The sequence below is a fragment of the Anomaloglossus baeobatrachus genome, chromosome 1, assembly GCF_048569485.1.
Source record: "Anomaloglossus baeobatrachus isolate aAnoBae1 chromosome 1, aAnoBae1.hap1, whole genome shotgun sequence".
Lineage (NCBI taxonomy): Eukaryota > Metazoa > Chordata > Amphibia > Anura > Aromobatidae > Anomaloglossus > Anomaloglossus baeobatrachus.
In genome coordinates this window covers 818,128,247-818,144,594 of record NC_134353.1, presented here as the reverse complement: position 1 = coordinate 818,144,594, position 16,348 = coordinate 818,128,247, and the positions used below count along the sequence as shown (strand labels likewise).

General features: G+C 42.5%; 1 protein-coding gene across 1 annotated transcript in view; it reads left to right on the top strand.

Moving 5' to 3' along the window:
- The window catches only part of PCSK1 (proprotein convertase subtilisin/kexin type 1), a 95,860-nt gene that overhangs the window by 23,858 nt on the left and 55,654 nt on the right, over positions 1 to 16,348 (top strand). The window contains exon 2 of the mRNA XM_075325079.1: positions 13,085 to 13,189. Coding sequence (XP_075181194.1) covers positions 13,085 to 13,189 — 105 coding nt within the window. The remainder of the gene's footprint in view (positions 1 to 13,084; positions 13,190 to 16,348) is intronic.

Genomic DNA, 16,348 nt, shown 5'->3' with positions numbered 1-16,348 from the left:
ACAGCTCTTTAATATGTAGCTGTCTCTTTTTCAAACGACGAAGAGTAACTGGACAAATTATCTCAAATGCTCTATAATGGGTTACCTGGGTTATTCATTCCCTGTTTAATCCATCATCAATTAAGCAGGTAAAAGGTCTGTAGTTGATTCCAGGTGTTGCATTTGCATTTGGAAGCTGCTGCTGTGAATTCATAACATGAGGTCAGAAGAGCTTTCAATGGAAGAGAAACAGACCATCATTAGGCTTAAAAAAAAAAAAAAGAAGAAGAAAAAAATCAGAGAGGTAGCAGAAATCTTAGGACTGGCCAAATCAACAGTTTGCTGCATTCTGCAAAACAAAAAGCGCTTGGAGCTTGGAAACTCAAGAAGGACTAAATTTCCACAGAAGATAACAGTGGTGGTTGTTTGCAGAAAACTTTCCATGGTGAATAAAAAATCCTTCACAACATCCACCCAAGTGAAGAACACTCTGCGGGAAGATGTTCCAGTAGCTAAACATACAAAAATACATTTCTGACATTTCAAAATCTAAATATCAGTGACCACTTTAGCAAACCTTTTCCATAACAGTCATAAGTCTTCCATCCATGGAGTCTGTCAATTTCGTAATCTGTTGATCATCAAGTTTTTAAGCAACAGCAACCGCAGCCTCACTGACTCTGATCAGAGAGGTGACTGCTTTGTTTTACCATAAATCTCCCATTTAAGAAAGGTACACAAGTTCTCAGTAGGGTTTAAGTGAGATGAGGAAGGGGCCGGGTCATTATTCTTTCATCTTTAAGCCTTTTACTGGCAGCAAAGCAGCGGAAAATTGATTGAATGTGATTCAGCATAATCCTGCATACAAATCATGGTTTTCTTGCGATATTCTATTTCCTTTACCACTGCTTACAGAAAGTGTATTCTAAAACCTGGAAGTAGGTCTGGGAATTTGTTTTGAATCCATCTTCAACCCGAAAAGGTCCGATTAACACATTTTTAATAATACCAACCCATAGTCGTAACGCACCTCCACTTTGCTGGCATAACACTTGAAAATCAGGTTTGTGCCTACTACTGATCCAACCACAGGCCCATCGATATGGTCCATCAAGAGTCACTCTCATTACATCAGTCCAGGAAACCTTTGACAAACCTGTCTTCAGATATTTCTTGGCCCAGTCTTGACGTCTCACCTTCTTGTTCAGTGGTGGTCAGTTTCAGCCTTCCTTACCTTGGCCGTAACTGAGCACTGAACACTTTGTACTTCTGGGCTCTCCAGAGAGGTGTTAGTTCTTCTAAAATCTTTGGCAGATAATGTGCTAGTTTTTAGTCAAGTTGTTTTTTGCGTCCCTTTTGACTATTTGCAACAAAAACATTTGATAATTCTGTGATCGCATCCCAATAGCTTATTAATTTCAAGAGTGCTGCATCTCTCTGTAGGAATTTTAACAATTTTTGACTTGTCAGAGTCAAGTAAATCTTTTTTTGGCTCATTTTGCTTAAGGATATCCTTGGCCCAAACCCTCCCTCACAACTACACATCACTTCATCAGCTACAGTCAATAAGAATTCAAGATTACACAGATTGGAGTTAGAAAATCTCAATAAAAAGGATGATATAGTCAAAATATTTACTTGCTTAATAACTGTGCACAGTGTGTATCACACATCCCACATACTGTGGGGTCACTCACAGTGATGGCACTGACCTCAGTCAGGATTAGTCCACAGATTCCAAGTCTATTATCCTCAGGAGATTTAGCAGTCTCCCCACACACTGACTCCTGTCAGTGTACACTGCACTGCTCTCAGAGGATTCTCACGCACAGCCTCTTCAGACTCCACCATGTGCCAAACAGACAATCTCCATTTTATCTCTCATGTGACATGTCAGACACATCAAACACACCCATGGGTGGGATATGTAGGTGGCCATACCCACTCATCTCTCCAGCCACCTGAAACGTGAAACGGCCCTGTGAACACTTCAGCAAAACATGTGGCACTAGAAGTACCAGAACGAACCTCCAGGTTCACACTACTTTCATGGTACTTACCACCCATTTATAATGAGGCCGGTTGCCATCTTACAACATGTACAACATATTGGCCCCTATTCATCAAAGTGGTTATGCCAGAATTCTAGCTGCCATTCTTACACCAGAAAGAAAACTTGAGGCATGGTGCATGAAGGCACATGCCACTTTTCAGACACACCAAATTAATTAAGAAGTATGCAACTCTTAATGAATCAGAAGCGGGTGACTCCCACATGCCCCCTCATGAAGACCAGCATGAAGACCCTCAGTCTTGATGAATTAGACATAAATTATTTGGCTGTTCTACAAGTGCTCATTATATAATCCTTCACATTAAATTCATTTCTTTACACTTACTCAGATTATCTTTTACTGTTCGTAATCCATCTCATCATTTCTGCTCTTTTATCCAGTGCTTTCACTGTCACTTACCCACGTGTTGTTTCAAGAATTGCACCACAGTCTCTCCCTCCTTTCTATGGTTCTTTGAGATCTCTGTCTGTATTACAACAACAAGGAATAATTTTGAGGGCCAATGAGTGCACTATTTCAGCTTGCTTGCCCTCTCAATTCTTACGCCCACCATGGCACAGCTCTCTTATAGAAAGTGATCTGCAAGGGCAATGGAGACTCCATGTAAGCCTGCCTATCCTCTTGATTCTTACGATCACAAAGGTAGAGGCCTTCATCGATGACACAAAAGGATCTGTAGGCCAACATTCTATGGAAAAATCCAGAGACAATAGCTGACTCTATTGCTCATCTTTAAAAAAATACAACATCTGGGTGCTGAATCCTTTGGCTCCTCACACCTGAGTTTCAGGAATTTGAGTATGAACCTTAATTAGGTCCTAGCAGGTGCCTGAGACTGAGTGGCCTCTTATTACTTATTTAGAATACCAGAAGACTGTCTATAAATATGCATTCAAAGTAGCGGACCATAAAGTCAGCGGATTCCCCCCATGAGCATTGTTTATTTCTAAAAAAAAAAATCACAAAGTTTGAAAGCCTAACCTGCTTATTGACTAAATATGCACTGTTACACCAACGGATATAAGGGGAAAACTTTTTTCTTTGCGGAGACTGACAAACCAATCTAGCTGCCATTGAAGAGTCTTATAGTTGCAATGCTCCTCTGGGAAATATTCAAATTGTCTCTTCAGGGAAGAAGGAGACAAACTCTAGTGCCACCTATTGGAAGTGGCAATCCTAAAAGTCAAAAGTGATCCTTTAACAAGGCTTTTCATATGACTTTGGATTTATGCCGGATCAGAACCTCAATTTACAGTCACGGTGTTTCGGGGTGATTGCCTCTCGCCAGTGCAAAGTATGAGATCTGATTGGCTGTATGTGAAGCTATAATGGGGTCTAAAGGAAAAACTTTCTCCTTACGGAGACTGAAAAACCAATCTGGCTGCCAATGAGAAGCCTTATAGCTGCAATGCTACTCTGGGAATTATTAACTCCAAAACATTGTGTCTGCAAATTGAGTTTCTGATCTGGTATAAATCCTAATTCATTTGAAAAGGCTCATTAAAGGATCACTTTCGACTTTTAGGCGGGCTTTGCACACTACGACATCGCAGGTGCGATGTCGGTGGGGTCAAATTGAAAATGACGTACTTCCGGCATCGCATGCGACATCGTAGTGTGTAAAGGCTCGATGATATGATTAACGAGCACAAAAGCGTCGTAATCGTATCATCGGTGCAGCGTCGGCGTAATCCATAATTACGCTGACGCGACGGTCCGATGTTGTTCCTCGCTCCTGCGGCAGCACACATCGCTGTGTGTGAAGTCGCAGGAGCGAGGAACATCTCCTACCGGCGTCACCGCGGCTTCCGTAGGATATGCGGAAGGAAGGAGGTGGGCGGGATGTTTACATCCCGCTTATCTCCGCATCTCCGCTCCTATTGGCCGCCTGCCGTGTGACGTCGCAGTGACGCCGCACGACCCGCCCCCTTAATAAGGAGGCGGGTCGCCAGCCAGAGCGACGGTCGCAGGACAGGTGAGTCCATGTGAAGCTGCCGTAGCGATAATGTTCGCTACGGCAGCCATCACAAGGATATCGCTGCTGCGACGGGGGCGGGGACTATCGCGTGCGACATCGCAGCATCGGCTTGCGATGTCGCAACGTGCAAAGCCCGCCTTAGGATTGCTTCTTCCAATTGGTGGCACAAGTGCTCGTCTCCTTCCTCCCTGAAGAGACAATTTGAATATTTCCCAGAGAAGCATTGCAGCTATAAAACTTCTCACTGACAGCTAGATTGGTTTGTCAGTCTCCACAAGGAGAAAGGTTTTCCCATTAGGCCCCACTATACTTCTCATATAGCAAGATCAGATCTCATGCTTTGCACTGATGAGGGGCAATCACCCCGAAGCACCATGTCTGCAAGTTTAGGTTCTGATCTGGCATACATCCTAAGTCATATGAAAAGGCTTTTTAACCCCTTCACGACCTTGGACGGATCTATCCGTCAAGGATCGTGTCCCGTTAAGCCCCGCCCCCTGCCACGGGCAGGCGGCGACGGTCGGCACACATATCAGCTGTTTTCAACAGCTGACATGTGTGCCTGCATGTTGCGAGTGGAATCGCTTCCACTCGCAACATTTAACCCCTTAAATCTCGCTGCCAAAGTCTGGCAGCGAGATCTATATGCGCGCGGCCATGTTTTTTACTTACCGCCGCCCCCACCGGAAGTCACGTGAGTGATCACGTGACGTTCGGTGGTTGCCATCGTAGCACAGGGTCATGTGATGACTCCTGCAGCTCCGAAGTTTCACTTTCGTTTTTCCTCGGCACGGAGCAGAGGGAAACCGGAAGTGACTGAATCTGCTGTTTACAGCTGTATAGCTGTGATCAGCAGATAGATAACATCGATCGGCTTGCTGATCGCTATTGCCCCCTAGGGGGACTAGTAAAATAAAAACAAAAAAGTAAAAAAAAAGTTTTAAAAAAAAGTTCAAATCACCCCCCTTTCACCCCATTGAAAATTAAAGGGTTAAAAAATAAATAAATATACACATATTTGGTATCGCCGCGTTCAGAAATGCCAGATCTATCAAAATATAAAATCAATTAATCTGATTGGTAAACGGCGTAGTGGCAAAAAAATTCCAAACGCCAAAAATACGTTTTTTGGTCGCCGCATGTTTTATGCAAAATGCAATAACAGGCGATCAAAACGTAGCATCTGCGCAAAAATAGTACCATTAAAAATGTTAGCTCGAGACGCAAAAAATAGGCCATCACTGAGCCATAGATCCCGAAAAATGAGAACACTACGTGTTTCGGAAAATGGCGCAAAACGTACGCCACTTTTATTGGACAAACTTGTGAATTTCTTTTTAACCCCTTAGATACAAGTAAACCTATAAATGTTTGGTGTCTACAAACTCGCACCGACCTGAGGCATCACAACAACACATCAGTTTTACCATATAGTGAACACGGTGAATAAAACAGCCCAAAAACTATTGTGCGATCACACTTTTTTTGCAGTTTTTCCACACTTGGAATTTTTTTGCTGTTTTCCAGTACAATATATGGTAAAACCTATGGTTTCATTTAAAAGTACAACTCGTCCCGCAAAAAACAAGCCCTCATATGGCAAGATTGACAGAATAATAAAAAAGTTACGGCTCTCGGAAGAAAAGGAACAAAAAACAAAAACGCAAAAACGGAAAGTGCCCGGGGGCTGAAGGGGTTAAAGGGTCACTTTTGACTTTTAGGATTGCTAGTTCCAATAGGTGGCACTAGAGTTTGTCTCCTTCCTCCCTGAAGAGACAATTTGAATACCTCCGGATAAAGCACATGTGGGGTCCTGGAGGTGATATTAACCTTTCTCCTAGTACTAGCCATGCTTGCAGTCTGGTTAGAGCTGCCCTCGATAACCTGTAGCTGTGACCCTGAATATGTAATACAATAACCTCCTGTTCCTTACTATACTAGACTGAGTATGAGCGTCTCACAATATTTTCAAGGCAATCAGGGCATTTATCACGTGAGGTAGATTATGTGTTTTTTTCATTAATCTAATTGTGCACAGCTACCTTTTTGCTTTCCTTTAGCTGTAATACGGCATTTGCACTTGTCTGATCTATTTGCTCCTGTCTTTTGTCAATATAGACTAAATTTGTGTTATTGATAGACATGGTAAACATGGCTGAACTTTGTCCACAAGAGGACACACGCACAATGTTCTCTGCCTCTGAGTAGGCTAATTATTGGTATTATATATGTATGTATGTATGTGTATTTTCTATATTTTTTTAGTTCCTAATTACTTTAGTCTGTTACAAATCAGTTGGTTTTTTTTTAAAAAACCTGTGGTACAAATAGGCTGAACTGATGGAAGAATATTTCTTGCTGGAAGAATATACGTGGGTTTTCAATGCATTTCAACCCCAAATCAGGGTCTTAAAATAAAACCACCACATCGAATCTGTTGGGTGTTTTTGGCTTGATAAAGACATCAGTACTGCATTGCAACGCGTCGTCTTAATATAAGAACCTCATTGCATCTTCTTGCAGTAAGAAATCTTCTTAAACCAGGGCAGACTATTCGACCAGTGTGTTTTAATCTTTTTTGGACTATTCACCTAGGAACCTTCGTTAGCCATAAAGCAACAGTAGGTGGCATCTGTAACAAGGGCATCTTTCATCCGCTAGGTGACCAATACTTTTTTTTTCCACCTCCTTAAATAGGTTCACCCTATTGTGTGCATTTTCTCCATAGCTTACAACATATAAATCAGTTGTTGAAGTTTATACAATATAGGCAATGTATATGAATTGTCATATCACAACTTTGCCCAATTTCCGAAATGATCAATTTAAAGACTGTTTTTAGATATGCTACATAAATGTTATATAAAGCTATTCCCAATAATATGTTGCCATCTTTCACTCTGGGTTTATGCTCACAATTTAATGCCAGAGAGACCTACAGTGAAAAACTAGCGTGATCATCACAAAACAACACAGTGGTGCAGATTTACAGAAATTTTCATCACGCACATAGACATGTCAATTCTTTCTGTGGCTTTTGCTACTGAACCATTATTACATTGCAAAAATCATAGCAAAATCTATAAAGCAGAAAGCACAAATTCACCTTTTGATGCAGTTTTAGGTGAAGATTTTGTTGTAGCAGTGGATTTGGCAGGAATTAGAAGTACGCAGGGGTCCTGGGATCAAGTCCCACCTAGAACAATATTTGCAAGGAGTTTGTATGTTCGCGTAGGTTTCTTGTGGATTTTCCGGTTTCTTCACACATTCCAAAGACATACTGATAGGGAACGTAAATTGTGTGCCCCGATGAGGACAATGATGATCAAGTCTGTAAAGCGCTGTGGAATTAATAGCGCTATATAAATGAGTAAAATACATAAAAAAATAAATACTAGGGTATGTTCACACCGCGCTTTTTGTAGTGTCAAAAAAACTTTTCAAGATGCTACATGGATTGCTCCTTGGCTTTGACATTTTTTGAGTCATTTTTTTGCTAATATTTCTTGGTCTGTCCTGAAGTACTTTATAAAAAATTTAGAGCAGTATTTTTATTATCATTTTTTCCAGCATTTTTTGGCTGTTTTTATATTGCTGTTTAGCTAAAGTTTTTTCATTTATTAAATCAGTAAAATAAAAACAAATGCTAGCGTTTATTTTTAGGTGAAAATACAAAAAGTTCAAAATAATCAGCTTTTATTATAAAGTTGAAAGCAGAAAACGTCTCAAGAATGGTCTGCTTCCTTCTTTTAAATCGATTGGCGTTTTTGATAACCTGAAGCAGCTAAACAGTCCTCAAAATCTTGAATATTTGAACCACAATATTGCTCTACAACAGAAATGACTAGGAAGAGTCATGTTCACTTTGAGATTTTTTTAGGAGCTTTTTGGAGCAGATCCTTTGCAAATCTTCATCAAAAACAGCTTCAAATACTCTTTCAAAAACCTTCCAAGTAATTTTAATGGGAAGTCCATTTTACTGTTCATATGAGATTTGTTTTGTTTCTTTCCTAAAACGGTTTTGAAAAAAATCTGTAGGGGAAAAAAAGCTCAAGTCCCATTTTTTAATCAGATCCTGAAGAAAACCTCTCTAAACTAGGTGCTGTAAAATAAAAAGGCTCTAAAAACCACTTCAAGAAGAAAACTTTCCAAAACACTTTAGAAGCTTTTCAAAACCCCTTCAGGAAACAAATCAGGGAAAGGAAAACTTCTTAAGGAAATCGACACCCTGAGTTTCTGAATTTGCAGAGCAAAAACTGAGCAGAACATCAAAGGTTTTTAGGAGTTCTGAGATTTAGAGGAGGATTTGAAAAGTTTCAATGGCTATGTTCACACATAGCCTTTTTGTACAGTTTTTAAAGCAGAACCAGGATTTTGCAGTTTTGAGTTTTTCCAGAGGAGTTGAAGAGTTTCTGATCCAAAACCTCCTTGAGAAAAACATAATCATTTTCTACTCCTAAAACTCATTGAAGCACCCCTTTTTCACATACCCCAAAAAAGAGGCATTTCCTAAAGCATCTTCCGCTTGAAGAATTCATCGTTTTTGAAAATGTCAAAAAACTGTGTGAACATAGCTTAAAGAGACAAGCTGAATAGTGAAGGGCAGACCCGAAGATACCCAGGATTGATGTGTAAAACCTGGTTTAAAATAAAAACCCAGTTCTGGCCTGGAATCGATCCCGGATGCTGGTCGCCATAAAAGTCTATGGCGACCAGAAACTGGTGCTTTAAAATGGTGGTAGAAGGTATAAGGGGATTAGAGGAAACGCATTATACTTACTAGTGTCTCACATGGCTGTAACGCTGGGCGGCGTATACGACTTTTGGGGCCGCTCATTATCACTCATGCATATACACTGCTTCCCCCACCCACCGGCAGTCTCAGAGTCTGTGATAGGTTGCATTCAGACCACACCCCCACCCTGTGTGACAGCATATCTTACTGCTTTCAATCACAGGTGCTGTATGTGTCCCTATCGTGGTGTAAAAATAAGTAAAAAAATTGGTGTAGGGTCCCCACATATTATGATACCCAGCACTGATAAAGCATATTGTTACAGACTGCAGCACCAGCCTTGTGCTTATTTTGGCTGTGTATAAAAATAACAGGGACCGCATGTGTTTTTTTTAAATTATTTCAATAAATAATTTTAAAAATTGGCATGCAGTCCCCCCAATTTTGATACCCAGCCATGATAAAGCCGACAGCTGGGAACTGGTATTGTGAGGCTGGGGAGACCAATGTTAATTGGGCCAGTTTAGCCTAAAAAATTGTCGTATCCATTAGATGCAACAAAACGCTGGCAATTGGAGTAACAAGGAGTTAATGACAGCTTATAGCTGCCACTAAGCCCTAGATTAGTAATGAGTGGCATCTATGAGACCCTCCATTACTAATCTATAGGTAAAAATAAATAAAACACAGAAAAAAATCCTTTATTTGAAATAAAATACAAAATAACACCCTTTTTCTTCCCCCAGTACCAACGTGATCCACACAAGGTCCCAGAATGATTCCAGCTCTGCTACATACATACTGATGGCACAGCGCATGGGCACAGAACATGACCGCACGCTGTGGGCTTCAGGCAGAAAGTGACTGAGCCACAGCGATGAGCGGTGACGTCACTCAGTTGATCTGTGGTCATAGCTGGAGGTTCACACGGTACCCTAGCTTTGACCACACATAAACTGACCTCAGGTGGCCTCATTAAACTCAGTTCACAGACCTGCATCGACTGGCAGAAAACTACAAGGTCGATGCATGGGTACATTTGAAACTATTCAGATCCAGACTTTTATAGTCTGAGTCCGCCCATCACTAAAGTTGAGTTTGGAGTCTTACAGACAACATTATACATTGCTATTAGTGTCCTGTATGCACTACTTTTCTAGCCTGAACAGCAGAACTGTATGATTTTCAATATACAGGGCCTTGCGAAAGTATTTGGCTCCTTTTTCCTTTTTCAACCTTTTCCCACATTTCAGGCTTCAAACATAAAGATAAAAATTTAAATTTTATGGTGAAGAATCAACAACAAGTGGATCACAATTGTGAAGCTGAATTAAATGTATTGCTTATTTTAAACTTTTATAAAAAATAATAAACTGAAAATTGGGGCGTGCAATATTATTCGTCCCCTTTAAGTTAATAGTTTGTAGCTTCACCTTTTGCTGCGAATACAGCTGCAAGTCGGTTGGGGTATGTCTCTATCAGTTTTGCAAATCGAGAGACTGAAATTCTTGCCCAATCTTTCTTTGCAAATAGCTGGAGCTGAGTGAGGTTGGATGGAGAGCGTTTGTGAACAGCAGTTTTCAGCTCTTTCTACAGATTCTCAATTGGATTCAGGTCTGGACGTTGACTTGGCCATTCTAACACCTGGATACGTTTATTTGTCAACCATTCCATTGTAGATTTTGCTTTATGTTTTGGATCATTGTCTTGTTGGAAGACAAATCTCCGTCCCAGTCTCAGGTCTTTTGTAGACTCCAACAGGTTTTCTTCAAGAATGGTCCTGTATTTGGCTCCATTCATCTTCCCATCAATTTTAACCATCTTCCCTGTCCCTGCTGAAGAAAAGCAGGCCCAAATCATGATGCTTCCACCACCATGTTTGACAATGGGGATAGTGTGTTCATGGTGATGAGCTGTGTGGCTTTTGCGCCAAACATATCGTTTGCCTTTGTGCACAAAAAGTTCGATTTTGGTTTCATCTGACCAGAGCATCTTCTTCCACATGTTTGGTGTGTCTCCCAGGTGGCTTGCGGCAAACTTTAAACAACACTTTTTTATGGATATCTTTGAGAAATGGCTTTCTTCTTGCCACTCTTCCATAAAGGACAGATTTGTGCAGTGTATGACTGATTGTTGTCCTATGGACAGACTCTCCCACCTCCGCTGTAGACCTTTGCAGTTCATCCAGAGTGATCATAGGCCTCTTGGTTGCATCTCTGATCAGTTTTCTCCTTGTTTGAGATGAAATTTTTCAGGGACAGCCGGGTCTTAGTAGATTTGCAGTGGTATAATACTCCTTCCATTTCAATATGATCGCTTGCACAGTGCTCCTTGGGATGTTTAAAGTTGTGGAAATCTTTTTGTAACCAAATCTGACTCTAACCTTCTCCACAACAGTATCACGGACCTGCCTGTTGTGTTCTTTGGTCTTCATGATGCTCTCTGCGCTTTACACAGAACACTGAGACTATCACAGAGCAGGTGCATTTATACTAAGACTAGATTACACACAGGTGGCTTATATTTATCATCATCAGTCATTTAGGACAACATTGGATCATTCAGAGATCCTCAATGAACTTCTGGACTGAGTTTACTGCACTGAAAGTAAAGGGGACGAATAATATTGCACGACCTAATTTTAAGTTTATTCTTTTTTACAAAGGTTTAAAATAAGTAATACATTTCGCTCACCTTCACAATTGTGTCCCACTTGTTGTTGATTATTCACCATAACTTTAACATTTTTATCTTTATGTTTGAAGTCTGAAATGTGGGAAAAGGTTGAAAAATTCAAGGGGGGCGAATACTTTCGCTAGGCACTGTAGAATTACACATTGAAACCTCTCCAAAACACCAACTCTTTGACAAGATCACCCCACTTGTTAATTTTTGAAGCATGTTGCTGTAATTCAATGTAATAAGGATTGTGAATAGTCATAGTCCATCAACCACAGCTAAGTAGAAAGTCGTACTTAAAAAAATGAGCTTTGCTCAGGCTTACATGAGTCAGAGAGTAAATGCCAATCATCCATTGTGCTGTAATGTATCCGTTCCATTAAATGACTCTCCTCTCATAAAGCCATGATGTCAGCATAGTGCGCAATGACTAATTGGTTATATGAATATGAAGGAAATAACACTTTCTTCGAAGATAACATACTGGGTAATTGTCTAGAAATACTTGCCCATGGCTAACAAAAATGATGAATGCATAGAAACAGATGTGGATAGAGAGCACGCGATGCAATCAACGTCATCCACTTACTCAAGCCTTTACAGGTGCTTTCCATCCGAGTTAGAATATGAAATGGCACCCTTACTGCATTATTGACACAAGTGAGCAATAAAGATTAATGCTACTTTTAATTTTATTATTCCATCTTTTATTTTATCAATCTATAAAAAAAACAAACTGACCAGCACCTCCGAACAGAATAATGCAAGTGTGAACAGGTGCAAGCTGCCATGACTGCACTATACACAAACAAAGGAATATGGCAGCACACTGTAAGTGCTAATATATACTGTATAAACATTGAACATATGAAATTTTAACTATATTACTGCTATATGGAATAGACCTACAAAAATGAAGGTACTTAACACATTAATTGGCCAATTCATGAGAGTCCATCAACCACGGCAAGGCGTCTTTCTTTGACAAAACTCTAACCTAATGTCAAGTCTGGCAAAGTGTAAAAGCCCACAAATGTATGGGCAGGTTGGATCCTGCATTAATCAAAAATAGTCTTATGGTGATGGGAGGAATCTTCAGTCAGAAAAGGAGGCAGACAAAGACCTCCAATAATATATTAATTTTCATAAGTATATTGCATATAGCAGTAATACAGTTCAAATTTCATATATTCAAGGTCTCCTTAAATCTTAGCGCATACGGAGTGCTGCTGTAATCTTATGTTTGAATATTATACAATCATAGCTCCTTGCACCTCTTCACCCTTGCCTTATTCTGTTTGGAGGTGTCGGTTAGTTATTTCTTTTGGGTAGAATACTACTGGAGGTCTATGACTACCTCCTTTACTGACTGAGCACTCCTCCCATCCGCCAAAGGCTATTTTTGATTAATGCTAGATCCTATCTGTCCTTACATTTGTAGGCTTTTACCCCTAGAGGCATGTTATTAGGTTAGGGTCCCATCTAAGAAGAGGCCATCATAAAGTGGCCAAGTATAAGTATATTTCATATAGCAGAAATGCAGTTCAAAATTCATATGTTCAAAGCTTGCATACATCTTGGTGCTCACAATGTGCTAATAATTTTTATTCATTTTTTTATATATTTTTTTTTTTACAGATCGGATCTCTAGAAAATCACTATTTATTCAGACTCCCAGCACATCCAAGGAGGACACGGAGGAGCCTGCCGCACATAACAAAGCGGCTAACTGATGATGATAGAGTAAGTGTTTTCGTGCTAAGAAAATGTATATTATTTTAGTGTGTTGGGAGTTTTGGCAATGACTGTCCAAGGAGCTAAAAAAAAAGAACTGAAATAATTGAATTGAATCCAATTTAGAAGGGACATGCATATATTGGAAAATATTGTCATAATAATGAATTGTATTTATTAAAGGGGTGGTTCACCCATTTTTTTATTTTCTGTATGAGCTCTACTTACCTTTCTAGGCGTCTTCTCCATTGGCTTCTGTTTCCAGTTCTGGCACTGAGCGGCGCTATCCTGCACGCTCAGTGCCTGTCACATGACCCCATGGAGCTGTGGCCGCCGGCATCCTCTGACGTCCCAGCATTTCCGGGCTCTCAAACAAGATGGGTACGTCACAGGATGCCGGCGCCACTCAGATTGAGTGACAGGGCTGTGGGCGGTGACTACCGCACGTCACAGCTCAGCATCGAGGGGAGGATCCGGAGGACGTTTGTGTGGAGCCGGCTAGCGTCCTGCAGATGGTGATGAGGCTGAGGCACGGGGCGCCAGTGTGCAGTGCAGGGGGGGGGTCTTCAGCTGAATCCCCCCCTGCACGTAAGTATGTGATCACACTGTCCACCCGCCCGCTCTGCTGCGATGTCAGGAGAGCGGCCGGTGTCGGGCAGTGTGATCATCTGCTCCTCCCAGCAGCAAGACACTGACAGGCATGTCACCGCTGTGCTCTGCCACCTGTCCTGCTGCATGGGACCAACTGTCTGCACTCTGTCACCTGCACCACAAGTCACAGAGTGGAGACAGTTGGTGACAGAGCACCTCTGCCCCCCCCTCTTCTCCCCACCTCTCTCTCTTCTCCCCCCCCCGTTCTTTCCCCACTCTCTTCTCTCCCCCCACTCTTCTCTCCCTCCCCTCTTCCCCTTCTTCTCTGCCCCCCTCTTTTCCCTCTCTCCTCTCCCCTCTCTTTTCCCTCGCTCTCTTCCCCCCGCGCTCTCTTTTCCTCCCCCCGCGCTCTCTTTTCCTCCCCCCTGCGCTCTCTTTTCCTCCCCCCTGCGCTCTCTTTTCCTCCCCCCTGCGCTCTCTTTTCCTCCCCCCCTCGCTCTCTTTTCCTCCCCCCTCGCTCTCTTTTCCTCCCCCCTCGCTCTCTTTTCCTCCCCCCTCGCTCTTTTCCTCCCCCCTCGCTCTCTTTTCCTCCCTTCCTCGCTCTCTTTTCCTCCCCCCTCGCTCTCTTTTCCTCCCCCCCTCGCTCTCTTTTCCTCCCCCCTCGCTTTCTTTTCCTCCCCCCTCGCTCTCTTTTCCTCCCCCCTCGCTCTCTTTTCCTCCCCCCTCGCTCTCTTCTCCCCCCCTCGCTCTCTTCTCCCCCCTCTCGCTCTCTTCTCCCCCCCGCTCGCTCTGTTCTCCCCCCCACTCGCTCTCTTTCCCCCCCGCTCGCTCTCTTTTCCTCCCCCCTCGCTCTCTTTTCCTCCCCCCTCGCTCTCTTTTCCTCCCCCCTCGCTCTCTTTTCCTCCCCCCCTCGCTTTCTTTTCCTCCCCCCTTGCTCTCTTTTCCTCCCCCCTCGCTCTCTTTTCCTCCCCCCTCGCTCTCTTTTTCCTCCCCCCCTCGCTTTCTTTTCCTCCCCCCTCGCTCTCTTTTCCTCCCCGCTCGCTTTCTTTTCCTCCACCCCCTCGCTCTCTCTCTTTTCCCTCGCTCTCTCCTGCATGGTCAGTACAGAAATCTCTCCATCGTGGAGGGGTGAGAGGGAGTAATAAACATGGAGTCCCTACTGTGTCTGTGTATTTATTTCTAATAAAGTATTTTTCTCTGTGTGGTCTTTTTTTTTTAAACCCTTTATTGGAGATTCTTAATGGCCAGGTCAACCTTGGCCTGACATTAAGAATCTCGGGCTTTATACCAGCGGGTAAAACATAGCTGGTATTAACCCCTTATTACCCAGCGTGCCACCTGCCACCAGGGCCACTGGAAGAGTTGGATACAGCGCCAGAAGATGGCGCTTCTATGAAAGCGCCATTTTCTGGGGCGGCTGTGGACTGCAATTCGCAGCGGGGGGCCCAGAAAGTTTGGGCACCCTTCACTGCGGATTCCAATCCCAAGCTGCCTAGTTGTACCTGGCTGGACTCAAAAATTCGGCGAAGCCCATGTCATTTTTTTTTTAATTATTTCATGAAATTCATGAAATAAAAAAAAAAAAAGGGCTTCTCTATATTTTTGGTTCCCAGCCGTGTACAACTAGGCAGCTGGGGGTTGGGGGCAGCCCGTAGCTGCCTGCTGTACCTGGCTAGCATACAAAAATATGGCGAAGCCCACGTCATTTTCTTAAAAACGTTTTCAGGGAAAAACCTTTATAAAAAAAAAATGCTTCCCTGCATTTCTATTGCCAGTGAAAGTAACACCAAGCAGCGGGGGCTAGCAGCCAGTAGCTGCTTTGGTTACCCTTAGCAACAGAAAATGCAGCGGGAGCCCACAAACAATGTGATTTTTTTGTTTTTTTATTTTTGATGAATTTTTTTTAAAAAAAATCGGCATGGGCTTCGCCCATCGAGCACCAGAGCATTTTACTGCTCAATTCATCCCAAGTAATCAGATGACTCCAGTGTCGGCCGATTACTTGTTCTGTGTCCCCCTGCATCCATCGCAGCGTGTACGGGCTGTGAGGTCAGTGGAGTGGAGACAGTGACATGCTCTGCTCTGACACATAGTGTGCTGCATGTCACTATCTGTCTCCACTATGGGACTTGTTGTGCAGGTGACCGGATGCTACATGTCACTAACTGTCTCCACTATGGGACTTGTTGTGCAGGTGAGAGTGTATACAGTTGGTACTATGCAGCAGAAATCACAGAGTGGGGCAGTTAGTGACATGTATCATCCGGTCACCTGCACAACAAGTCCCAGAGTGGATACAGTGACATGCAGCACACTATGTGTCAGAGCAGAGCATGTCACCAACTTGCTCTGCTCTGTCACCTGCGGTGCTGCATGTCACGTTTTTGCCGCGATTTGGTGCCTTTTTTGCTGCGTTTTTGCTCACTGCGTTTTTAATCAGTGCACAATGCCATTAAAGATTGTTGATGAAAAAAATAAAAAAGGTCTGATGTAATTTCCTTATTCAAAATGTTCATTGTATGCAGGAGAGCAGACAGCAGCTGCAGAACTACAAGGCTCAGCATCCTCCATCCAGGA